This window comes from Aspergillus neoniger (genome assembly GCF_003184625.1).
Source record: "Aspergillus neoniger CBS 115656 unplaced genomic scaffold BO87scaffold_6, whole genome shotgun sequence".
Taxonomy (NCBI): Eukaryota; Fungi; Ascomycota; class Eurotiomycetes; order Eurotiales; family Aspergillaceae; genus Aspergillus; species Aspergillus neoniger.
This window is the reverse complement of record NW_020291134.1, coordinates 1,026,266-1,050,859: the sequence shown is the minus strand read 5'-3', so window position 1 is coordinate 1,050,859 and position 24,594 is coordinate 1,026,266. Positions and strand designations below refer to the sequence as shown.

The 24,594-nt window shown below is 48.8% G+C and overlaps 10 protein-coding genes across 10 annotated transcripts; 4 read left to right on the top strand and 6 right to left on the bottom strand.

The window, feature by feature from the left end:
- Positions 1–755: 755 nt before the first annotated feature.
- BO87DRAFT_456616 (uncharacterized protein) lies at positions 756–3,947 on the bottom strand (the record flags this gene model as incomplete). The annotated part of the gene is made up of 4 exons (XM_025628741.1): positions 3,611–3,947; positions 2,767–3,548; positions 973–2,708; positions 756–901 (listed from the first exon to the last, which is right to left on the bottom strand). Exons 1-4 carry the CDS (start codon positions 3,803–3,805, stop codon positions 756–758), a joined length of 2,859 nt encoding a protein of 952 aa, XP_025483089.1. The 5' UTR covers positions 3,806–3,947.
- Positions 3,948–6,190: 2,243 nt separating this feature from the next.
- On the top strand, positions 6,191–7,638 carry BO87DRAFT_353008 (putative zinc metallopeptidase; the record flags this gene model as incomplete). Its single annotated transcript, XM_025621218.1, has 2 exons — positions 6,191–6,209; positions 6,279–7,638. 2 exons carry the CDS (start codon positions 6,191–6,193, stop codon positions 7,535–7,537), a joined length of 1,278 nt encoding a protein of 425 aa, XP_025483088.1. The 3' UTR covers positions 7,538–7,638.
- A 6-nt stretch (positions 7,639–7,644) lies between these two features.
- Positions 7,645–8,676, bottom strand: BO87DRAFT_423226 (NAD(P)-dependent alcohol dehydrogenase; the record flags this gene model as incomplete). The annotated part of the gene is made up of 1 exon (XM_025627157.1): positions 7,645–8,676. The coding sequence occupies one exon, from the start codon at positions 8,674–8,676 to the stop codon at positions 7,645–7,647; it is 1,032 nt and encodes a 343-aa protein (XP_025483087.1).
- A 1,047-nt stretch (positions 8,677–9,723) lies between these two features.
- BO87DRAFT_328697 (uncharacterized protein) lies at positions 9,724–11,169 on the bottom strand. The gene is made up of 2 exons (XM_025620233.1): positions 10,661–11,169; positions 9,724–10,609 (listed from the first exon to the last, which is right to left on the bottom strand). The coding sequence occupies exons 1-2, from the start codon at positions 11,136–11,138 to the stop codon at positions 9,765–9,767; spliced, it is 1,323 nt and encodes a 440-aa protein (XP_025483086.1). The 5' UTR covers positions 11,139–11,169; the 3' UTR covers positions 9,724–9,764.
- Positions 11,170–11,497: 328 nt separating this feature from the next.
- BO87DRAFT_404608 (uncharacterized protein) lies at positions 11,498–13,702 on the top strand (the record flags this gene model as incomplete). Its single annotated transcript, XM_025625874.1, has 6 exons — positions 11,498–12,059; positions 12,109–12,260; positions 12,326–12,391; positions 12,463–13,078; positions 13,136–13,556; positions 13,681–13,702. 6 exons carry the CDS (start codon positions 11,498–11,500, stop codon positions 13,700–13,702), a joined length of 1,839 nt encoding a protein of 612 aa, XP_025483085.1.
- An 802-nt stretch (positions 13,703–14,504) lies between these two features.
- Positions 14,505–15,509, bottom strand: BO87DRAFT_450839 (uncharacterized protein; the record flags this gene model as incomplete). Its single annotated transcript, XM_025628437.1, has 2 exons — positions 14,505–15,029; positions 15,105–15,509. The coding sequence occupies 2 exons, from the start codon at positions 15,507–15,509 to the stop codon at positions 14,505–14,507; spliced, it is 930 nt and encodes a 309-aa protein (XP_025483084.1).
- Positions 15,510–15,913: 404 nt separating this feature from the next.
- BO87DRAFT_328691 (uncharacterized protein) lies at positions 15,914–17,259 on the bottom strand. Its single transcript, XM_025620232.1, has 3 exons — positions 17,148–17,259; positions 16,823–17,100; positions 15,914–16,769 (listed from the first exon to the last, which is right to left on the bottom strand). Exons 1-3 carry the CDS (start codon positions 17,180–17,182, stop codon positions 16,069–16,071), a joined length of 1,014 nt encoding a protein of 337 aa, XP_025483083.1. The 5' UTR covers positions 17,183–17,259; the 3' UTR covers positions 15,914–16,068.
- Positions 17,260–17,379: 120 nt separating this feature from the next.
- Positions 17,380–19,233, top strand: BO87DRAFT_352997 (uncharacterized protein; the record flags this gene model as incomplete). The annotated part of the gene is made up of 5 exons (XM_025621217.1): positions 17,380–17,583; positions 17,638–18,152; positions 18,214–18,511; positions 18,568–18,929; positions 18,990–19,233. The coding sequence occupies exons 2-5, from the start codon at positions 17,863–17,865 to the stop codon at positions 19,231–19,233; spliced, it is 1,194 nt and encodes a 397-aa protein (XP_025483082.1). The 5' UTR covers positions 17,380–17,583; positions 17,638–17,862.
- An 825-nt stretch (positions 19,234–20,058) lies between these two features.
- On the top strand, positions 20,059–23,313 carry BO87DRAFT_456610 (lipase/esterase family protein; the record flags this gene model as incomplete). Its single annotated transcript, XM_025628740.1, has 5 exons — positions 20,059–20,172; positions 20,238–20,719; positions 20,770–20,798; positions 20,831–20,972; positions 21,017–23,313. 5 exons carry the CDS (start codon positions 20,059–20,061, stop codon positions 23,055–23,057), a joined length of 2,808 nt encoding a protein of 935 aa, XP_025483081.1. The 3' UTR covers positions 23,058–23,313.
- A 62-nt stretch (positions 23,314–23,375) lies between these two features.
- On the bottom strand, positions 23,376–24,580 carry BO87DRAFT_328686 (Mrp/NBP35 family ATP-binding protein; the record flags this gene model as incomplete). Its single annotated transcript, XM_025620231.1, has 4 exons — positions 24,494–24,580; positions 24,305–24,440; positions 24,110–24,229; positions 23,376–24,040 (listed from the first exon to the last, which is right to left on the bottom strand). The coding sequence occupies exons 1-4, from the start codon at positions 24,548–24,550 to the stop codon at positions 23,376–23,378; spliced, it is 978 nt and encodes a 325-aa protein (XP_025483080.1). The 5' UTR covers positions 24,551–24,580.
- Between the last annotated feature and the right edge of the window lie 14 nt (positions 24,581–24,594).

Genomic DNA, 24,594 nt, shown 5'->3' with positions numbered 1-24,594 from the left:
TATATTATCTTTTTTTTAATTATAAAATCTAATAGAACTTAATCTATCTTATATTTTATTATATAATTAAATTATATTTAGTTATTAAAAATTTTATCCAGTACTAAGATTACAATAATATTAATTATCTTTATTTTATTTTAATAAAATAGAAGCAGTTAGAATATTTATTTCAATTTTTATATCTTTTTTTTTTATCTTTTATCTATCAGAGAATAGTAGGCCTATAATTTATAAGATCTATAATATTTATAATAATTTCTTTAATTATTTTAATTAATTTATTAATCAGCTGGCATAGAAGTAGATATTCTAGAAAAAAAAATCTTCTAGAATTTAGAAAATATATATCAAAAGTTTTATAAATATTATTATTAGATCTATTAGGCTGAAAGCTATATCTATATAATTATAATAATTCTAGATCTTATATTAAAACTTAAAAAATTCAAGAAAAATATCTGGCTAGATAATAATATTAATTAATATTTTAAATATTAAATTATCTTTAAAAAGATCTTTTATTTTTACTGCCAGTAAAATCCTATTATTAATATATTATTTATAGTTTCTAGTATACTCTTAAGTCTGGATAAGATCTTTTATAATATCTTAAAATACTAGAAGCTTTTTTCTTTTATAGTAACTTTTGAGTTTTGAGAAGCTCAAGATTTATCTTAATATTAAAAGTATATAGGCTATCAAAGACTGGAATAATAAATTAATTATATTAAAAATTATATTTATATTAATAGTTATCTAGAGATAATGAGAAGCGCAAGGGCCGTGACAAGCAGGGATATCATGCAGCATATTTGGAACGTAGCGTATATGCTAGCGTAGTATGCGGAAGAATGCGCCGGCCGTTCGGAGCCAATATCATCGGACCAGTAGGTGAGCCCTGCACCACGAGGATGAGTCAGAAAACCAATCCATATGGCGTTCTGTAACCAAAATATGAACTGCACTTACAAACAGTTGCAAAGTTAATGAAGAACCCCCACAGAGCGGCGAAGATCACACTGCATGCGGCTACAAGCAACCCCATCCTCTTGAAGTAATGCCTGTATACGGCTTTATCGCCTAACTGCCGTGATTGCTGCATATTGGATCCCAAAGACGAAGTGATAGATATTGTTCTATTTAGAATGTCGTTCTTAGAGCTCCGTACTGTCCTTTTCGATGGCACTTTCTCATCTGTCACATCGCTTTTGCGAGTTTCCGTTAATCCTAGACGCTGAACATATCCTTGCCTTGTTGCCAGCGTGGCATAACTACCTTGCTCAACGACAGAGCCGTTGTCAAGTGCTATTATATGATCCGCTGCAGGGAGATGTCTGATACTGTGGGTGCATAAGAGAACTGTCGAGCGTCGTCGTCGGAGCAGGCCATCCGGCCCAAAGACTTTTCTGAATACTTCCTCCTCTGTGTCTGCGTCCAAACCACTGAAGATATCATCCAATACCAAAAGCTCGGAATGCAGGTATAGAGCTCGTGCAAGAGAAACACGCTGTTTCTGGCCTCCGGATAGAGCGATCCCGTCAGATCCAATGTTAGTTTCGTCACCCTGAGGAAGCGTGGCAATATCGTGTTTCAGAGCTGTCGCGTCGATGACTTCTTCGTACCTCGCTTCATTGAAAGGAGAAAAGCCGACGATATTCTCCTTTATGGTCCCATTTGAGAGGAACGCAGTTTGATCGCAAAACCCAACATGAGTAGCCATAGTGCTTATGACCACATTGCCCTTGCTGAAAGGGATTTCTCCAAGCAGTGCTTTGCAAAGCGTAGATTTACCAGAGCCAACAGGTCCCACGACGATAGTGAGCGAGGCTGTAGGCAATTGGGTACTCACATCTCGCAAGACAAACTTGTCTGCCTCCCAACCAAACCAACCGTTCTTGATTTCCACATGGTGGAGACCATCTAGACCCCCATCGGATACGCTCTTATCATTTCCTCTCGCTTTCTCCGTCTCACTCGTTATGTTAGCGAAGACTTGGCGAAAATCATGATGAGTTTCACACTCCAGAAAGGCCTGTATGCGGCCCAAACAGTCTATTGCTGAGACAAGACCAGGAATAGATTGGAAAACTTGCGAAAATGGGCTGGTCAAGAGAGTAAGAAAAGACAGGCTCGTAAACACCCTTGTCGCATCGAGAGTTCGTGTCGTGAAGGCAAAGGTCAGTGGCGGACTCATCAATTGTGGAATATAGGCAAGGAGGGCCGCAGTGATGGCTAGCTGGCGGAAGCGGGCACCCGCCGCTAATTCTTCAACGCGAAGCCTCTGCACGAAGTCACCAATGGCCGCAGATAGACCAGATATTTTCAAGTTCTTCATGCTGGAAATGACTGTAGCAGTGAGGCCCACGCGTTTCTGAACTCCTGCCATCCAGGCTCTTTGGGAGTCTCCAGTAAAGTTGGTTAAAATAGCCAAACCAGAGAAGCAAACAATAACAACACCCATAGGTGCGACGAATACGACACCAAGTCTTGTATACAACATCCACCCAGCCAGACCAGCTTGGATGATGCTTGCCCAAATCTCGTGCAACGATCTCAAGCCCATCTTGATCCGCTCCATATCTGTACTCATCAGTGTTAAAACAGCATTGTCATCACCAGCTCCGATACGCGCTGTTGTTGCTTTCTTGTAGATCTCTGTGACAAGCATGGACGTCGCCATAGTACGCATCCGGTGATGGAAATACCTACACCAACGTATGAGTAGTCCATTTTAGTGTCAGCATGCTTTCCGGGTCATCATACCATGTGAATGCCCACGAAATAGCCAGTCCGGAATAAATCAACAAGCTAGCACCGATGAATCCGTATCCAGTGTTCGCATCAAGTCGGGGCTGGGACAAAAAGTTCGACAGCTTTTCAAGAAAAAGTGGTTGACAAAAGGTAAAAGCAAGATAAGCAAGGCGTGGATATACGGGCAAAAGAAGGGGGGCTTTCAATGTCCGCACCAGTACCTTCACAAGGCCAAACTTATCGCCCTTGAGCTTTGAATAGTCCATGTTCCTGGAAAACTCCTCATTGAGCGACGTAGCATCAAAGGAGCTATTCAGAGGATAGAGATCCTCGGTCGCCAGGACTTTCCTATACCCCCTCAAGAACATCCTATTCAACCAGAAAAAGACACCAAGCGAGAATATACCGCTTGTTTCTTCTGGACTGTGCTTCTTTTCGTCCCAATCTATCCATCTGGACTTTTCTTGAGCTTCCAGTAGTAAAATACATACCTTGAGGGCTAGGGCAGCACTGAATATACTACTATAGCTGATCTCGATTCTATTGTCTGATGACAGGAACAAAGTCCTTGCTTGAGCCGCGTCCAGGAGGAAAGTCAGAAACAAGTAGCTGCTCAGTAGTGTCGACGGCCTCGGACTTCTGCTATGATCCAAGACACCAAGTATTATCATGAACAGGGCCGATACGAGGTTGAGGATTGAAGAAGCGATGAACATTGTGGTCACCTGGAATGACCCAACCGCGACCAGGACGAGCAGGGACAGTTCAAGACCCACATAGGTCGTGATGGCACCCTGCGATAGTCAATCTCATGATCATCTTTCTTTCTACCTGTAGGGTATCGGGGAGGACCTACCAATTTTATTAGCTGGAATAAGGGAGCATTCACAACTACAGGCTTTCGAAATTGACAAACCGTCCGCCATAGTGACGTGACAATGAATAATGCCGACGGTATGATGGAGAAGAATAGCTGCTCAAATTGTAGGTTGAAGTCGAAGCTATTCCGATTCAGCTGGAGTAAGTTTTCTTTGCCGGTGGTGAAAGGCATTTTGCGCAAAAAGAAAACCCCTGCCCAGAGTGGTCTTTGCTGGGGGCTATAGGCACAAAGTCTGCCAGTTCTGCGCTGTCAGGGTGCTAGCAACGAATTTAGCTAAAAGAGTTGAATATGAGTCTTAGGCTCAAAGCTACGGGTGATGCCCAAAGACACGAGGGAATGCCCAGATGAAGGCCTTCCTTCTTGCAATATGGTCCATGTTATATGGTTAGAGTTTAGACAGCAAGATAAACGATTTGCGGCTCTGTGATCGAGGGCGCCCGAGTCAAGCACTAACGTCAGACACCTTCCGGGATAAGCTACCAGGCAGCCAGCCCCTTGTAACTTCTTGGTTGAACCCTAGCATGTTTATGGCGCTTTGTCTGGCGTATTCACCGACAGAACGCCATATTGTGTCAAGTTGGCGGCATCTTCCGCCATGCATTTAGGCAGACATACTATGCAATGATAAGGTCGAATGCTAAGGGTTGATAAGCAATCTAGGCCATGGCCTATTAGTTTACATGGGTGGGGTCATAGATGCATTGTGCCAATACCACCAGAAGACCCTTATCAGGCATCTTCCATTTGCATTGTCCTCATCTTGTCAACCACTAAGAATTGCCAAGTGCATACAGACGGTTAACAAGACTTTGATTGGCCTTCACAAATTAACTGCGCCCGATTAGCTAGGACAGCACTGTGACTTCTTTGCTCAATATCTTGCAATTGCCATAAGCCAAAGAATAAAGTCAGGAACATCTGGTCGGACAACATACTCCTACTGCAGTAGCTACAGGATACATTTCTTTTCGTCTGCTTCGTGTCAGTCTTGGCGCCAGCTGTTTATAGTCCGGATATAATGCTCTACTGAATAATAAGGCCATCCAGTCAGCTCCAACAGCGCAGTGCCCCTTTGTTGGAAAGGGCAATTGCTATACGAAAATGTGAATACCCTCATAGGACATACAAAAAAGAAATGAAGAGACCCCTGTCGAAAACATAAATACATCCAGTTGACCATGGACAGTTGACCTCATCAACCTCGTTAACCTGATTATTTCTACAACTACGGTCATATTTTGAGCTACGGATACAGCTTGTACCTTTTCGAAGCCACAAGAAAAACAGCAACAGGAAAAGCACCCACCATGGTTAACAGGCAAGACGTCTGGAGATACTTCTCCAACCCACCGGAAGACCAACGGCAGTATGTCGACAGGACTCTCTACAGAGCTATGTAGGGAATTCAAAACAATGATGTGTACTTGAAAGGTTCAGACTTCTACGGTGCATTACAACAAAGCATCCGAAAAAACACGAATAACCTCCCTGAATTTGTACAAGAGCAACTCGTGTACAATAAAGAACGCACTCTCGACTATCTCATGTATCTAACCCTTTCAGGGTGGGTCGGGATTCTAGATTCCTCGTGTTAAAGGGAGTTATCTGGACTGAGAGCCCGAACCAGAGACATATACTGATGTTGGAGATGAGCTTTCTCCCAGTGAGCCCTTGACAGTCACTGATCACGCTTCTTGGACAACGGCGATAAAGCAGATGCAGCGTGTTTTAGGACTTGGTTGTCGCCATCCGACCGCTAAATACCGCGCCACGAGTGAATTTTACATCAGACGCGCTTAGGCAATCTGAGGAAATGATGGCAGGTTGATTGGACACAGTTATAATAGTCATACTGCAGTTAAATGGATTAGCAGAGTGACAAAGTAGGGTATTTCTATATTGTTATGTTCTGCTCAAAATACTGCCAGCGTACAGGCACGTGAATGATAATGACCTTGAATGACAATCATCTTCCGTTGCAAAATATCCCCGTCCAGTTGTCAGCGGTCTTTGGGTTAGACTAATTGGCCAACCAGCTTCGCTACTATTGCCAATGACATGTATTCATGCCGATCAAACCCCGGGAAGTCAACGGAAAGGCCGGCATTACGGTGCAGGCTTCCATGGTTCCTCATCCCCGATAGCCGAGCTACTAAACTGGGGGGAGATAAGCATGAAGACAGAACCGCTGGGGGCGGGGTTCGATTGGAAACGGAGAACCAGCAGTGGCGCATTTAGCCGACGGGGTCCGAGAGCATCATCCTCCTACTTCAATAGTTGGAGTCATCCGTCCCACTCCAATCACTCCGGCCACTTTATAATGACAATGGCTCGCTAGGCCCCTCCTAACATGCTATCTTCGGCAATTGTGTCTATCAAACTATGGGGCCAAATTCCCCTTGAGGCAAAGCATACTTTACCCCGCTTGCACCCGGTCAATTTCTCGGTGAATGCTTGGAAGGGCCAGCAGTCTTCCATAAGAGGCGTCTGAAGGTTACCCAGAACTTCTATCCATAGACAATCGATCAATTCAATGGAAGCAAACTTCTATTCAACATGCAGCTTCGGCACGCAGGTGAGTGTACTAATTGAGTCTCCCAATTCGCGCAATTCCAGTCAATGAAGCTAATTATTGACGTCACAGCCTCCGAAACGGCCTTGAAGGACATACTCGAGGAAGCCCGTCCTGACTTGACGCCATTCGAGGACATCTATCGTGATATCCACAGCAATCCCGAATTGTCCTTCTGTGAAGAACGCACTTCTGCCATTGCGGCCCAGCATCTGAAAGAACTCGGCTACGAGGTACATACACACATTGGCGGCTACGGCGTCGCAGGCGTTTTGAAAAATGGTGCTGGTCCGACAATCCTACTTCGAGCCGACATGGATGCACTACCCGTGCAGGAGAAGACAGGACTTCCATATGCGAGCACGAAAGTCGCCAAAAACAAGGACGGGGTCGAGGTCCCCGTAATGCACGCCTGCGGTCATGATACCCATGTCGTCAGCCTGATGGCTAGTGCTTCCCTCCTACAATCCGCTAGAACTCATTGGACAGGGACTCTGATTTGCCTATTTCAGCCAGCAGAGGAGCTCCTATCAGGATCCAGAGCTATGATAGATGACGGTCTCTATGATAAAATACCCGCCCCGGATGTGGTATTGGCAGCGCATGTGATGCCACTCAAAGCCGGCACAGTGAGCGTCCGTTCTGGTCGGCTACTAACCGCTGCAGATTCATTCAATGTGCGCATCTTTGGAAAAGGCGGTCATGGTTCGGCGCCCGAGGCATGTATTGACCCCGTTGTTACCGGAGCGGCCATCATCTTGAAGTTGCAGACCATCGTAGGGCGCGAGGTGCCTCCGGGACAACTGGCGGTGGTCACCTGTGGCTATATCCAAGCTGGTATAGCGGCCAATGTCATCCCGGATACCCTAGATTTCAAGCTTGATGTGAGGACATGCGACGACTCGATCCGCGAACGCGTAATACGTGCGATCAAGCGCATCATCCGCGCCGAATGCGAGGCGGCCGGCTGCGAGAAGGAACCGCAAATCGACCATGTCATGTCGACCCCGGCCACTATCAACGACCACGCTACCGTGCGAGCTTTATGCAATACATTCGGCTCTTACTTCGGAAAGCGACTCATCGAGTCTGATCCGGCAGGTGCCAGCGAGGATTTTTCTTTACTCGCTAGAGCCGTGAACGCGCCGTACGTGATGTGGACTTATGGCGGGATCGATCCAGAGACATGGGATAATGCAGCCAAGAATGACACTGTGAAAGATCTCCCGAGTAATCACTCGCCATTCTTCGCCCCAGTGATCCAGCCCACCCTCCAAACCGCCGTGGATGCCATGTCTCTCGGCGCGCTGACATTCTTGAAGCGAAATTGAATCTGTCACATAGCACCCACCCTTCCTAAATGTGAAATCAAACACGACGCCATGAACTGAATGCCAAACAACCCACACCATCCATCCCCACACTATCCCCACCCCCCTCACGACCTCTCCACGACACGGACCACAACCTTCCCCCTTGCCCTTCCCCCGCGGAGTTTCTCAAACGCCTTCGGCGCATCCTCAAACCCAAACACACTATCCAACACCACCTTCACCTTCCCCTCGCCAATCAACTCCCCCACCTTGGTCAAATCCTTCTTATTGCTCTTCCAGAAAATCGGCACATACTTCATCCTCCCCCCACCTAAAAACCCTGGCCGAATAAACCTCACCGCAAACGTAGGCATCCAATTGGCCCCAACCTGGGTAAACACACCCCCAGGGACCATGAACTTGTCACTCTCGCGATACAACTCCCACGGCTCCCCCACATGATCCACCACCAACCTGAACACCCTCCCCTTCGCTTTCACCACCTCTACCACATTCTCCGCCGTATAATCAATCACCTCATCAGCCCCCAGCCCCTTCACAAACTCGACATTCTTCCCCGAACACACAGCCGTCACCTCACAACCCAGCGCCTTCGCGATCTGCACCCCGTAGATCCCACAACCGCCCGACGCTCCCACAATCAACACCTTATCCCCTGCCCCCGGTGTCACATACGGCGCGATGGCCTGCCACGCCGTCTGCCCCGCTACTCCCACCGTCGCAGCGTGGTCAACCTCCACCCCCTCCGGGACTATCTGTACGTGCTCGGCTTCAGCGAGAACGTATTCAGCCAGCGGACCGAATTGCGTTGGGAGGGGCAGCGTGCCGTAGACGAGTTTGCCCGGGGTGAGGGTGGAGGGGACGTTTGGGCCCGTGGAGACGATTTCGCCGGCGAAGTCGAGGCAGGGGCTGGCGGGTTTTCGGATCAGAAGGGTTGATATCACGGGCATGGCGGGGACTTTGTAGTCGGCTGGGTTCAGTGCGCAGGTGTGGACGCGGATGAGGAGTTGGGTGTTTTTGGGCGCTGGTGGGGTCGGAGCGCTAGGTGTGAGGGTGAGGTTTTGTTCCAGGGTTGGGTGCGTGGTGCTGTAGAGCCAGGCTTGCATTGTTTGGGGGTGGGTGGATGGGGATGTCATTTTGGGTGGTTGTTGATGATGATGGTGGTGGTGGTGGTACTTGTTTGTTGTTGCTGTGGAGTGGTGATGGAGATGGAGATGAAGCTGAAGCTTGTCATGTTGCGTTGCATCGGCCGGATTGGGATTAGTGCGGTTGGATGGATGACTGGTTGCGAGCGATAAGATTAAGACGTCCTTGACTAGCTTCACTCGATTATCCATTTCTATGCCCAACGGATCTGGTGTTTCTGTAGAGTGAAGTGATACTAGTCAAACTTATGTCATATTGTAACATCTTTTACAGGTCCAAAATTACCTTGGTTTGACAGGTTACCGTGAAATGACAAGGAGTAACCGATGTTCCTCCTGACCGTGTCACCGTAAGCCCGCAGTTCAGGCACCACCCACCATCTCAGCGTGCTCTAGACACAAAAGAAACTCCGTCTTCTCTCTCTAACCTCCACAGACTCAAATTATGAGCTTCACAATACATAAAGCATAAGCAATCCTCCTCCCGGTTCTCATACCAGAAATCCAAACCTCAGCCAAGCCAACCCAAACCACCCCCCCTTTCACCGCGCGTCCACACCTCACCCCCAGCAAATACGAGCACAGCCCAACGACGCAGGTACCCAAACCCAAAAGCAATCGTGATATTCAGGGGCCAGTGGGCCCCTACATACACGGCTGATAAACCGCTACCCGTCAATCATGGCCATTTGGCCCCAGATTTCGGATCCTTCAGAAACGTCTAGACCCCATTGTGTCGCGTGGACGTGCAACCAACAACTTTGTTTTTTAACCTTGTTTGGGTTGTTGGAGTTTGGCCTGTGCGATGATGATACGAGGGGGTGGGAGGTTTGGCCCCTGTGTCAGTGAGGGTTCCTGCCGGTGGTGTGACTTTTTGGTGTACGGTGTGTGGTTTTGTTGGTCGTTTTGGGAGATTATTAATCTGTAGGCTACTAATTTGTTACTTACAGCTACTGCTTACTTATGATGTGCGGATGTGTTTCATCTCTAGAAGAGTATGTTGCTGAATATATCAAACGCTGATGGATGCATTCTCTGAAGTGCTGCAAGGATGTGTTTGATGTTAAATTAGGCTCAGATCAAGCATGCATGTTTCGCCAATTAATGCCGCAGTCAGGGCAGTTGAATAGCTCGTAGCCGTCGTTTTTGCTGTTAGGGACCAGCTCGAACTGCAGTTGCACGTTAACCTCTTCAAAAGCCTGCCCGATTGACCGCACATTGTCTCCAATCGATCGGTCTAATATCTCGCGTTCACACGGCTTCGCGATCTGAAAAGTAATCGTTTCCAGGTTTGGCAAACTGCCCCGCGAGATCCAATTGTAGAGTATAATCAAGGTACGCCAATCTAGGGGATTCTTCGGGGTGTATAGAAAAAGCACTAAACGCTTTAGGCTCAGAGGAAGCTGGCATTTCAGCTCGGAGCTTTTCCACAGACATATTTTGGTGTTGTTCTTCGGGTCGTATTCTCCGGTGCCTCTCAATGCATCGGATTCAACAGTGAGTTCTTCCAGGCACTCGAGGGCAGTAAAGTCTACCGGGGGGTTATCAACAATCCCTGGATAGAAGTCAATGTCAAGACTCAGGAGTGAATCCGCTTGATTCTTAATCATGTCAACGTATATTTGCCTGTCGGGCATAAGATTTGTGGGCCGGTAACACCACGGCGCCCCTTTATACGTCAGATATTTCAAGGCACGCGGCAGCGACAACAACTCGCCCATCGCGGAGGGTGACACATCACAGCCAAACATGTTTAGCCTTTCGAGTGGCGTCGATCGTGGTGAAGGCACATGATTCTTCAGGCTCTCAAGTTCGCCCCCGACTATGGTCAGGTCTTGGAGGTGCGGATGGATCAGCACGGCGCCCCTCAGACTAAAGTCCCAAGCTGGCTCATTGGGCGCAATGTCATCCATGATCATCACACCTGAGGAACGTTAGCATATGAGGTAAGATGATGATAAAGGGTTTGGCAGACATTTTGTAAGCGAAGGAAGGATCTGCGAGCCCGGCACAGCAGATTGCGCGAAGAGAGTGTCCCATTTCTCGGCTTCGGCAATGACTCTCTCATATCCCCCAATAATTTCGTCGTCTTCTTCTCGGTCTGCGTCGAACTCGAGCCCCTTGACGACAAGCGTTCGCAGATTCACGAGACGCCCGATCGTCGGAGCGAGGGTTTCCGCATACAATGGATAGTACTCCTCTTCATCTTCAACATCGACATAATGATAGTGAATTAGAAGCTCTTTGACATACTCGGCACGGGAGGGTACACAGTCCAGCGCGTAGGTGAACTTTTCTCCGTCGTGGTTGCGCAAGTACACCAACTGGTACAAGACGCGCTCGACGGGCGGTCGGAGACGTTGGCAGACCCGCGCGAGGCTGGCGAGAGAGCCACGCGAGGTCTGCGCCAAGATGGCCTCCAGAAGCTCTTGTGGTAAGTCAAAGATGTGCATGTGGATCAATTGATTCAGGTTGTCTTGAAAGTCTTGGAGAGATGATGTTCGGTGGGAAGCCGACAAGGAAGGGGTAATTATTAAGAAGCGGGTTAGGCTGGGGGCGGTGGCTGATCCTACCAATTCGTGCCCTAACTTTTCCCGTTCGGATCCTTGCTGAGCCTCGCGGTTTGGCCCCAACATTGAAACATCATAGCCCCCAAACGTTTGGCATTGAAAGGGTCAAGAGCCATATACCGACAGATGAGGAAGAACGTGATGTCGCCAGCGTAGGATAAATACCTACCTGGTCCCTGTCTGTATTTGCTGTCACCATCACACAACCAACTCTTTTACAATCATTTGAATTCTTTTTCACCATGGCTGGTTCAAAAGCTGTCGCTCTTTTATTCCTGTTGGTTAATCTAACCACAGCCTCTGTTATCCCACGTGGAGAGGCCTCATCGTCGGCGGTTGCTGCCAGTGCGAGCGCGAGCGCTGAGGCTTCCTGCTGGCGATACACACTCCCTACCACTCTCACGGAGGATGATATCGAGCAGAATGAGGATGACACCACCTCATCTACCAGACGGCGGGGTCTGAATTACTTCGATCGCCGCGATCATACCAAAACCGAAAAGCTGGGCACCTGCGACTTGGGGCAGACGATCTACAAGCCCAAATACTTTCGTTCAAAGAATATCCAAACTAGCCAAAACAAAGTCAGCGGTTATAGCTTCCTTGGGTACTTCATTCCCAAGCTAGACACCTGCGACGCAGCCGTTACGTTCACGACGATTGCAAATGCAGCTGACGTTTCGAAAACAACGGCTGGGTACTGGGATGATGTTGAGGCAAGTGCCCAACAAAAGTACCTCGATCTGGGAGCCCAGATCAACAAGAATAACCAGGAGATGCCACACATTAATGTGGATCATGTTTGTGAGTGGTAACTTGTTTTAGAGTCTATGCATTATCTAACTATTTCTAGACGAGCTCCAAATCCTTGATGCCTTCTTGACGGCTATGATTGACGAGTACAAGTTCTGCGACAGTTTCAAAGAATGGTTCCTTACGATCGACTCAACCTTCAAGAACAAGCAAGGAGTGAATAAGCCCCGGCTCCAGAAGCTCTACAGTTATGTAAGTATCTCTTCCCGGATTAATCACCACCATAATGTGATGCCGGTTGCTAATCAGTATGGTAGTTGCCTGGTGAGACGTATCCGGACCTGGTGGCCATGGACAGTCGTTTGAATTCGTACAAGGCACCTGTGAGTTTAATATGCACTACCCCATTATCAGTCCACTCTACCCATTAACTAATAGCTGACCATCGGCTCAGATGTTCGGAAGTGAAGAGTTGAGCGGTATGGCTTCGGTCGACGGCACCGGAGACGCCCGCCAGGGCAGCGCGCTGAGCATTATGAACACTCTGGCAGTGGTTGTATCAATGCTCCGCGACAACAGCGTCGCCACCTACTTCAAGAACGCCAACACCCGCATGTATAAAGCTTTCCTTGGGATTGATGACCTCATGAGCCAACAGAAATCCTGCAACCAAGACCTCGACCTCCCGCAACCCAAGAACGGCTGGGCCAGTGCATATGAAAGCTGGATGGATAAGTTTCTGAGCACCCAGGCGGCGGCTGTCTCGACCCGCATCTCATCGGTTTCCGCACAAGTCACTAGCACCGAGGCTGCGGGGGCCAAGAACGTCTATGGCAAGGCGCTGGATGCGTTCAATGAGAAGTACCCTACTGCATCATGGAAATGGGACAACGGCAAGCTGCTGGACTGGAGTGCAACGGACGGCACTGCCTTTGCCAAGCGTGATGCCTCGTCAGCGGCTGTCTGCACGCCCACGGCTACGCCGTCCTCCTCGGCAGTCAAGTCCCACTCTGCTTCTAGCAAGGCCACACCGAGCCAGACTGGAACTGCAAACACGGCTTCAGAGACGGGTAAGTTCTTATTATCAAATAGGAAGAAATCTATCTCTCGATGCTGATATGTTCAAGCTTCGCACACGGTCAAGTCCACCGTGACATCGTTCTCGCAGAAGGCGACGATCACGCCTGCGACAAGCACTTCCACCAAAGCTGAGACCACAACCAAGAGCAAGCACGGCTCTGGGTCTTCCGAGGCAGCACAGACTACCAAGTCTACCAGCAGCAAGCCGAAGGATACCGAGACCGCAACGACCAAGTCTAGCTCATCTTCGGCCAAGGATACCGCGACTATCACTAGCACCAAGACCACGTCGACGGCTACTCCTGACTCGACGGATACGAGCACCAAGGATACCTCGACTAAGGACACTTTAACTAAGGATACCACAACCACGACTTCGACTTCCACAAAGACCAAGGAAACCACCACCTCCACCAAGACTTCCACCACGACCAAGAGTACGAAGACGGCTACTAAGACTACTACCAAGTCTTCGAAGGAGACTAAGGATTCTTCCTCTTCTTCCTCGTCTTGCAAGAAGAAGAAGTGCAAGAAGGGGTGAGTAGATACTATCCAAACAGAAAAAAAGAATTTCGGCTAATCAGCGGTATAGCAAATGCACCTGCGTGTCCTAAATAAGGAGAAGTACTACCTAGGGGTAGGAGATGCTGTGGAATGATGCTGATGGGAAGACATTCATGTAATTTATTCTTTAGAAGCTGGGGTAATCTGTTTATTATCGAGGACTTGTCTGTTTATATTATCTATACATCTATACATCGGTAGGATTAATTTTGAAGTTCAAATGGTCTGCATAATAAGGGAGACGCTACATACCTCATTGGGAAAGCCTGGCTTTGAAGCCAGCACAGCCCCTACCTCCTGCCAATTGTGTACATTTTTGCCTGAAACTAATATATACTACCTAAGGCAGAATCATAATGCCTCGGGCATCAGGTACCTCAGAAAGTATCTAACGATTCGTTTCTAATCCAGGAGCTTTGATCTTATACGGGTAGTAATGCGAATATGTGATAAATCTACAAGCTTTCGCTAAAGTAGAATTCAGCGCAATGTCCCCTCAGCGGCTCCCGGCCCAATATCCTAATTCTGCTCAGGCACACCAATCAGTCATAATTTCTCGGCTAATTACTATGATGTTGGTCCACAAACATAGTTGCAACTTTCTAATAATGTTCGCGCTGTTTTTAGGATATCATGTTGAAGCAAGGCTAGTTCCGGTCTCAAGGTGTCAGGTGACCGTATCGTTTGCGGTCTTAGATGCTTACAGCCCATTGTGAAAGTTGGTGGAAGGTAATTGAAAAGATTAAAAAGATTCATAAGACTCATGTTATGATAAACATTAGTTACTTTTACGACGAACATGTTTTCATTCCCCAAGCTGCGCCCTTCAATGATATGGATCTCTCATCAGCCTTATCTCACGATTTGTACCCCAAACTTGCGGACAACCAATCCAGAAAGCCACAACGGAGAGCTCAAGGCTAGGAGAAGCAGAATAAAAAGTGCATCCGTGCTAACATTGGCTCCAAATGGTTCGCCAAATATCTTTCCGTGTTGGACTTTTAGGTCTCGCTCTTCATCTTTCGTCAAAAGCAGAATGCGATTGATCTTTTCCATTCTCTCCTGCCACCTTTGACGGTATGTTTGCTCCAATGTTTGAAACTTGCGAGCTTTAGCCTCCATGATCTGTGCTTTTTCTTTCTGAATTTTACCAATTTTACGCCTTAAAGACGCCTCGAGAGCTATCAAATGGGCCGCTCGGCTTTCTTCTGTCGCCTTTTCTTTCTGTTTCTTCTTTTTCGGCCTATTTGACGGTCCTGCTTCTGACCAAAGGATTCTCTGGCGCTGGTATAGTGGTGGCTCACCGCCCAAAGCGATCGTTTCAGTATGACGGTGTGATGGTCCGCTGAACTCAGTGTCATCGGGGTACCAAGTGACCTGACGTTAGTCAGACTGTAGCCCTGAATATTTTCATTGAAGTTGATAGTAAGAATGATTTCCAATCAAATATACCTGTTGGATGTTATATCTTGATGCAGCTCGACTTATAACACACTGGAATATCCGGTCAAGCTCCTGCTTTGTCCCTTGCAGGGCCAACATTCTTTCCTCACTCAATGCAAGATGGTGAGCCATGGCATTCCGTATTTGCTTCGATTTTTTGAGTAGGTTTGAGAAATATTTTGCGGCTTGTTTGCCTAATACACCCCGGAGCCTGCTGTGAGGCTGGGAGCAAGCACATTTAAGAGTATCGACAATTGCCGGGAGGTCCGCTGCTTGGTGACAATAATATCCTCTTCTTTCGAGGCCATCTGGGTCAACTATTTCTGAGAGGATATAGCCTAAGAATTCCAACTCTTTGGTCCACTTAAGGACCTGTTTGTGAGACTCGAGGTATACATCGGGTTGCTGTTGCATGTTGATGCCTGATAAGCTTGAGGGTTTCATTTCTGGTGAGAGATTCCAATGCATTTAATTCTTGAAGCGAGAGCGGTTGATGTAAATGCTCTTAATGTCGTCATGTTGAGATCATAAACTAAGGTTCAACCGGATGGATGCGGATGTTGTGGTTGGGGTAGAGAAACACGAGGGTATCACCAGAAAGGATACGAGCAGAGGGGTGGGTGTTGCCGTAAGCTCATAGTAGCTATACCTTTCTTTTTCCTTGGAACCACCTCCTGATGCAGCAGGCTTTGGTCAAGGCTTTGGCTGCTATATATTGACTTCTGGAGTCACCATTACTCCCTCAACATATAGGCTAGGCCCTTATCAGCAGCCTTGTGGGATTTCATACTAGCTTGGTCTACTGCTATACAACCACTGTTTCTCATTCGCTGCACGCAGCGGAGTGTCCATTCTTATTTCCCCGAGTATATAACGAATCTCAGCTCCAGCCAATCGCCATCATGTAGTATGAATGAAAAGTTTGAGACCGTCTGCTCAACGATGTAGTGTATCAAGTGGAAGCAATCCCTGATTACACCTTCCTTTTTGCCTTTATATACTTTCTGGGAATCCCTCGACTCCAGCTATCCCACTCCATCAATTCTTTCCTCGCACTGTTGAGCTTGGTTTCCTGTTCATGAAGACCTAGACTCAACTGATTTATCTGTAAGTTAAGATCATCAATTTGTTCCACCAGAGTCTCGGCACCTATCCCATTCATGTTGAGCCGCCTGGCCAACTTGTGCGATAAATCCACCATGAATTCACCACCCTCTGCCATAATCTGATCGAAGCTCTCACTTTCCAACCTAGTGTAATTCAATGCAACATACTGGGATAACAACTTCCGAGCAGGATTATCTTGAAAATTCGCTCCTGGTGTCGAATCGTAGACAACACGGATAGCATCTGCGAGATACGGAAACACTGCCTCTGTTTCTGCATCGATGATAATAAGAACCTTCGTGAGACGTTGCAGTGCGAAGTCTTCAAGTTCACAGATACAATAACGATGTGCGAAGCAATATACTTTCGCATGGATCAGAATTTCAGCGCCAAGGCGATCGTCAGGATTCGGAGATGCTCGATAAGTGCAAGCGCCTGCAGCAGTATGGTTATTGTCTGCCGGTAGGCCAGCCTTGAGACACCGACTCAAGGGTGTTAGTGGTCTGTTAATTGTTTCTTGATCATCAGGTACAGACTCGGGTGTAGATGGCTCAATTCCAGTAGGAACTATGAACAACATCAATAAACACCGACATTAACTTCAGCAAAGAACGCCCTACCTTCGCAGTCATCGTCGATTTTGCAACTATCATCAGGAACACATTCCAACTGAGGGACATAGTAATCTTGCGTATAAAGATAGCTCAAGACGCATTCGACAGTCTGCTCATCGAAGTCGGACCAGTCAATTGGACTTATATCTCCGTGCTGCCTCCATGGCCTTTCGATTCGCGCACGTAGTGCTGAGTTTTTGCACCATGACAAGGCTTCAGGGTGGACAAAATAGGTGCTCTTAGCACTCCCTACAATCACCGGGATCGGTGGTTCTCGGAATATCCTTCGTCTATATCAGTGATGTTCATCATAACGAGGAGAGATGTGTACTTTGCGTAGAGTGCGGTATTAGGTCGTGGCTCCATTTTTTACTAAAAGCGAAACATGGGTTCTGTTGACAGAATATAAGTAGAGGGTTTACATGAGTTTGGATCATTGTTCTCCTTGTTCTTTTATCAGCATGACGTGGCGTTATAACTCAGATGTCAGCTACCCCGCTTCGATAGGAAGCAAGGCTGCAGACCCTTTTGCTTGCCGCCGACGAGGGTGAGGAGGGGTAAAACAGCTGGCAAGCCTAATTCTTATTTGAGGGCGTGTGTCATCTCTTTCGCAGCCTCATCTTTATGCCCAATTTTGTCGACCTCTTGATGTGGCCTAGGTTTATCCAACTAATTTGTATATTGCTTAGCATAGCCCCTGCGAGAGATTTGCCGCACGTACCCAACCAATGGCGAATTTAAACCAGCCGAAGTTATCGGATTTCACTGTAAGGCTCCCTTGGAGACAAGGCTACCAAGCTGCAAGGCTGATACTCGACCAGGGATAACCCAACTGCGCAACTGAACATATCAATATTGCGAAATTAATCCACTCTCGGCATTTCAGCCTTGCAGCTGGAGCTGCGAGGCTTTAGCGCTCCCTAGTACTAGATGTGGGTTGATTGTTGTGTATATATTGTCCTTAGTATCTTCTGGCATTCAATAACCCCTTGTCAAAGTCTTGGGAATATTTCAATTCACTGCTACTCACCCTTTTCGCAGTCAAAATGCAAGATATCACCAAACCTAGTCGAGCTCTGCTTCGATCAACACACAATGATGAAGACACTCCCAGCAATTCAGCATATTATCTCGCCGTCAGCGGAGATTTGACTCAGCGGTACCTCCGAATTATTGATATGTCATGGATGCATGCACGCCTTCCGAGGATCTCACGAGGGCAATCTTTACTTCCGCTTGCCGATACTAGACGCAATCAAGCTCCTCCACCTATAGCAAGCATCTCGGTGCCTAATACTTCCCAAACGTCGAGGCGTAGGATTCGGCGCGTTCGAAGGTATGATCCATACTCGAGAAACACAATCAAACATGAAAGTCAGTGGTTGAGAATGCCCAAGGCAAGATGGCTCGGACACTCTATTCGAGCAACGTGCAACAGACCGCCCACCTGGCCCCCATGAAATCCGGAGAAAGGAATTGGGAGATTTCTTCAAGCCCATGTTTGAGAAAGACTTCCATGTGATATTTATCTGTTGGGGCAGAAAAGAGCGGTGCCAGATTGTTCCGGTGGTGATCACTGACCCAACTGATGAGGTTACCGCGTGGCAAGCAATTTCCCGGGAGTTTTACGCACAGAGAGGCGTTGGGGCGAAATATTTGCCATGGTTTTGGGTGAATAAGGTGGAAATTGTTGATGTATGTGGCTCCGAAACATCAAACTTGAGGCGATTATTCTGATTGCAATACCGAAGATTTCTATTGCAGGGCAGAAGCTGGCCAATGATCATCGATCGACAGGCATTGAATATGTTGGTATATATAACAGTGAAGATTTGGTCGCCAAAAGGAAGCATTTGGAGCAAGTCATCGCGGATTACAAGCCTCAGGATTGGCCTTGTCCGTATAAAGCTTCCACGGGGGCCGTGTACTGTCATGATGACTGTGTAACAAGCTATGCGGATTATGCAGAATGCCCTGAGAGGACTAAATTCCGGGCGGAACGTGAGCTCTCGTTACTCCGTCTTCGGCCTATATTTACCCATTGCTTCTTGAAAGGTGAGATTGCTGCACACAATCACCTCCTTAGCAGGGAGAATTTAATACATGGTCATCAGTAAGAGACTCCTTCGTTCGTCAATATCTATGATTGAAAGTACTGATCTTCAATCAATAGAGATATTCTGACAAAACTCAATGTTTGGCATTGTCCGGAGTTGGGTGAAGTTCAATTTCGCGGCTTAATGATCGGCGACAATTGGGAAGGCAATTTGCAGCATATGGTGCTACTTGTGACAGTAATACTAATTTTGCTGAGCATAGCCATTGCAAGGTTAGTTTTCGATGACTGGGCTATAGCATGGACCGTTGGTGCCTTCTTTGTAGGGTTGTTAAGCTTGTTGCAAAAGGGGAAGAGTTGATAGCTACTATGCAGTGGGAATTAATCACCGATTACATTATATGATGATAAGATTATATGCTTGAGTTGGTCTGCCTCCAGGGCTGTAACACATTCTGTTCTGGGAACATATGACTCTGTCAAAATAATGTAGTAAGTACTACTCAAGACTCTTTCATAGTAGCTTCATAGGGGCTGGTTGCTCTACTAGTACTATGCTAGTATAATATATATTTCTAATCAGCGCCACTGCCAGCGGGCTGTGTAGGGGAGAGAATGGCAAGACTGAGGCTGAGAGAGCGAGTCCACCGTGCAGACTTGGCTTGCTGCAGCAACGCGTGGCTCTTTACTGCACATCCGTTGGCAAAAGAAACAAGTCATCGACAGGAACTGTTGAGTGGCGGTGATTGATTGAATTGATTGGGGCTGCCAGGGACGGGGGGTCCCATGACATCACCGCCGACCGGTCGGGATCTTTTGAAGAGAGTTTGGATAACCCTCTCCACTTCTCTTCTTCTACTTACTTTGACTATCAATGCAATGACGATGCAGTGCCCAATGACATGTGGCAATCGCTTCGTGTTCCTGTCCCTTTCCTCTCCTTTATCTTTCTCTTAATCTCGCTCTCTCTCCTCCCTCTTTCGCTGCATGCACGCTCGTTCCACCTCCCACCCCTTTCTTCCCCCCCTTCATTCTTTTTGACCCGCTCGCGTCCTCCACTTTAAATCTTCATTTTTTTTTATCCTTCTTTACTATTGTTGTCCTCTGCAATTTTCTTTGCCTCTCTTATACTTGGCTTTTCGAGCCATGTGTCCTGGTCGACTGTTCCCCCCTCTAGACTAGTACAATGCCACTCAACACCTTTGCCCTGAGTGTGGCCCTCACTCCGGCCGTCCTCCAGACCCTGATCTCGCATGTGGGTCGCCCTGCCGCTGTCACTTCACTATTCTCTCCCCATCTTGTTTGATCTTGGGTCATAGTTCATGGACCTTGACTCTGACATTGACCCTGATCCTCTACTTCCAGTATGTCCATCGCAAATCGCTTCGTCAGAAGCCCAACGTCCACGTCACCTACGATGAAGCCATCCGCATCCTGCGTGAATTCCTTGTCTATGCCTCCAAACATCCCGTGGAGGATCTCCAGGCCTTTACCTGCCAAAAGGTGCCCGCGCCCCATTGGGTGAAACTACAAACCGTGACTGTGTCGGAGGAATACCTCTCGTCAGCGGCCAAGGCCATCAACCAACAGTTGGGTCCCAAGGGCATCGCACGGGTTGGAGGAAGTGAGTGGTGGCAATGGCGTGGACCAGCCGAGGACCTCAAGGGAGAGTGGATCGAGATGAAGGATGATTACAATGAGCGGAAGCAGACCAGTCGCGATCATCCGAGCCAAAAGCGGATCATGTTGTATATCCACGGTGGGGCGTACTTCTTCGCTAGTCTGGATACCCATCGCTATCAGATGCAGCGGCACGCTAGGAAGCTTAAGGGTCGGGTTTTTGCACGGTAAGCTTATCGCCTATTTCTCATTTGTATGCAATGCTAACTCAATTTAGTGAGTTCTGGATCTACTGGGATGCCACCCGTGGACCGTAAAAGCTAATTCCAAACTTCCAGCTAAATATCGTCTGGCGCCGCAATTTCCGTTCCCATGCAGTCTACAAGACTCGCTAGCCGCATACCTGTATCTGCTGGAGGATCATGATCCGAAAGAGATCATTTTCGCCGGCGACTCGGCTGGTGGAGGAATGGTGTTCTCGTAAGTATATTGTAGCGGTGGAAGAGCAACGCTGACTCTGGTAGGATGCTTGTCATTTGTCGCGATCAAGGTCTGCCTTTGCCGGCGGGTGCTATCCTAATTTCCCCTTGGGTGGACCTCACGCATTCGTTCCCGAGCATTGTCGCGGACAACCCGGGCGACTACATTCCTCCCTATGGCTTCAGACATAAACCCTCCGCTGCATGGCCCCCGCCAAACGCGGACGAGCTGCGTGAGCTCAAGAAAGGTCTCAAGAAACACCCAGCCAGCCAGAGTGAGGCTCTCAAGGCCATCCCGAATGATAGCGAGGCCGAAGAAACAGCAGCGAAGGGGTATTCGAGCCGTAGGAACAGCACGACCAACGCGGAACGTGCCTTCGACATCGAGCACGAGACTGTCAAGGTGGTACTTGATGGGGAGACAGTGGAGGTCAAGGACCAGATTCACATGTACACTACTAACGAGCTTCTGTCTCATCCTCTCGTCTCCCCTGTCTTCCAGCCATCACTGGGAGGTCTACCTCCGTTGCTGATTCAAAGCGGAGGTGGTGAAATGCTACGAGATGAACAGTTCTACATTGCACATAAGGCCGCCAACCCCACAGCATACCCGCCCAGTGACAAGTTCCTCGACGAGCATGATCCATCACGCGAGATTCTTCATAAATACCCCGGTACCCATGTGCAGCTACAGGTCTGGGACGACCTCTGCCACGTCGCTCCCACTCTCAGCTTTACACGACCCGCGAAGTATATGTACCGGGCGATCGCTCAATTTGGGGCCTGGGCTCTGGCATGTGCGCAGAAAGAGGAGGTGGAAATCGAAGATCAGCAGTCCGGGTCGTCCAGCGAATCTGACAAACCAGGAGACACTGCTAACGGTACCACCAACGGCACTGCAGTCGCATCGATTGGACGGGCAGGCGATCCATTGCCGGCCTTCAAAGACCGCATGATCCGTCAACGAGTCGACAAGCGGGGCAATATCTACCCGCTTGATCCTCCGTCTCAGTGTCCTGTCCTCCAGATCCCCAGCTCCCAAGTCGGTACCTTCAACCCCAAACTTGTCCGTGGATGGCTGGCAGCCAAGGAGGAATGGGACGAGAAATTCGCCAAAGACAAGCTCCGGGTTCAGCGACAGCGGATCAAGGAACTGGCGTATGGGCTTCAGACATTCAAGGACGAGTTGCCTCCGCCCAGTTCACTTGCTGCGAGACGCAACGCCCCTGGCGTCTTGCCCTCCAAGACCGGCCGCAAGAGTTACCCCATGACGATGTGGAGCAGACTGGCGAGCAAGCAAGACGAGAGATCAATCGCTAAAGAACAGCAGAAAGGCTGCGAGGTCAAGCGAAAGAGTGTCGACGCCGGGCGCGCTGGAGCATCAATGGACGAGGCCAACAGATCCAAAGCCGAGAGTTTACGCCCGTCCTCTGAACCGGCTACTCTTGCCTCGCACCCTACGAACATCGTCATTGTTCCAACCCAATCAGAAAAAGACAGTGTAACCTCCCACAAGGCGTCAACTGACGCAGTTGATCAGCTGGGAACCTCTCCCCCGCAAGGTACAGCCCTGAGCAAATCCAGCAGTCGACTCATGTTACTCCCCGAGTACGAGGGGAAGACGCTGCTCGACGAAAACGCTAGCACAAGGACGCTCTTCCGTGAAGCCGGCGCCATCCCTACCACATCAGATGGCGTATGGTCACGACTTCGCCAACGGCCACTATCTCATGCCGGCTCCGGAACCATCCGCAGCGAGTTTACCTCCGAGCTTCCTGAAGATAGCAGCACGATCGGCGATGAGAAATCCCTTGCCGTGACCACCACGGGTGTCGACGAAGCCAGTACACGCGCTGTGCTGCGCGCTGGTGGTGTGGTGGGTCTGATGAGCGATGATGGCGACTCAGCTTATCGCTCGTTCGATGCGCTGTCGACGACGGATGCAGGTGATGCTGAATCTGTACCTGGTGGTGTGAATGGTGATACCGGAGGGGTGAATGGCAGTGCTGATGTTGACAAACACGCGCGTCCGACTATGCCGGATCGCGAGTTCTTCAAGACGGCCGAGGAGTATGTGGCTTATTGAGTTGGTAGCCAGTGGAGTTGTGCTGATGATATACGCCTTTTGGACTTTTGCGTCTTGTCTCGCGACATGGCGACCGGCGCCTCTTCTGCAAGAGTCATGGCGAGGATATGCCACTGTTCTATCTATAGTCCTGATATGTTGTTTTATTGTTTTGGAATACCCCGTTGTCGAATACTACAAAGACATACACCATCTTGAATACCTGCATGACTGTACATACCGCAACCACATAACCATTGAACATAACACATTTTGGGTATAATCATACACACATACTATACATGTAATCCTCATCTCCCCCTCCCCAAACATCCAAACCTACCACTCAATCCCCACCTTCTTCGCCACCTGCTCCGCAACATCTAAAAATGCCCTCCTCCTCACCCCCTCCTTCCCCTCCTTCCCTTCCTCAGCAACCACGCTCGGCATCCCGCGATCCGCATCCTCACAAACCCTCGCATCCAGCGGTACATCGCCCAAAAACCCAACCCCCAGCCTCCTACACTCCGCCTCCACCCCCCAATCCGCCCCCTCATGCACATGCTTTCCCTGCGAAAAGATCTTCGTCTGCGTCCCACACTCCGGGCACGCAAAGAACGCCATATTCCTCACCATCCCCAGCACCGGCACATCCATGCGCTGGAACATGCCGATGCCACGCACTGCATCCCGCAGCGCGATATCCTGTGGCGTTGTCACGATCACGGCCCCATCGAGAATAATTTCCTGGTTGATGGTGAGTTGCACGTCGCCAGTGCCGGGGGGCAGGTCGAGGAAGAGCACGTCCAACGGACCCCAGGATACGGAGTGGAGGAGTTGGTGCATTGCTTTGGTGACCATTAGACCTCGCCACGAGATGGGGGTTGGATCCATGGGGGGTCGTTCGGTCGGGTCGGCGGTCGGGGGTGCTTGGGTGCTGGGGAGGAGGTAGCCCATTGACATGGATTTGAGTCCGTAGTTGGTTAAGGGGAGGAGGCAGTTTTCTGTCATGCCAACCGAGTTATTCATTAGTTGAAGTTCCCTTATAATGGGGTGTAGGTGGGATAACGCACTATCGTCTAATCTAGGCTCGCCGGATAGGTTCAACAGAGTAGGAATGGATGGGCCGAAGATATCGGTATCGAGGATGCCGGTGCGGATGCCGCGGCGGGCGAAGGCGAGAGCGAGGTTGACTATTGATAGTAATCTCATTAGTATCCGACTGGTTGTTGTGTGACTGGCATGAACAGGATGGTATGAAGGCATACCCGCTATCGTCGACTTCCCCACCCCACCCTTCGCCGAAGAAACAGCAATCACCTTCTTCACATCGCGGATCTTGCGCTTCTCGGGGAGCCCGCGACGACTTCGGAGGGACGGCGGCGTGCCGGAGCGAGGGAGGCCCTGAATACCTTATTAGTACTAATCTTCTGATGTCTCGGAGGAGATGAGAGTACCAGGGGATTATCATGCTGCAAGCACCGGAACGTGGAGAACAATCGTTTCCCCAACATGATAAACTCTTCCAATTCAACCAAGTTGGACGTAGTAGTAGTTG

What these genes read in the sequence shown, in the direction of transcription:
- BO87DRAFT_328691 (XM_025620232.1), bottom strand. Translation starts at nt 17,182, where the DNA reads ATGGAGCCACGACCTAATACCGCACTCTACGCAAA. An exon ending in AATACCGCACTCTACGCAAA is followed by an intron (nt 17,101 to 17,147) that starts GTACACATCTCT and finishes ATATAGACGAAG; the next exon opens with GATATTCCGAGAACCACCGA. An exon ending in AATCGACGATGACTGCGAAG is followed by an intron (nt 16,770 to 16,822) that starts GTAGGGCGTTCT and finishes TGTTGTTCATAG; the next exon opens with TTCCTACTGGAATTGAGCCA.
- BO87DRAFT_328697 (XM_025620233.1), bottom strand. Translation starts at nt 11,138, where the DNA reads ATGCACATCTTTGACTTACCACAAGAGCTTCTGGAGGCCATCTTGGCG. An exon ending in CCTTCCTTCGCTTACAAAAT is followed by an intron (nt 10,610 to 10,660) that starts GTCTGCCAAACC and finishes AACGTTCCTCAG; the next exon opens with GTGTGATGATCATGGATGAC.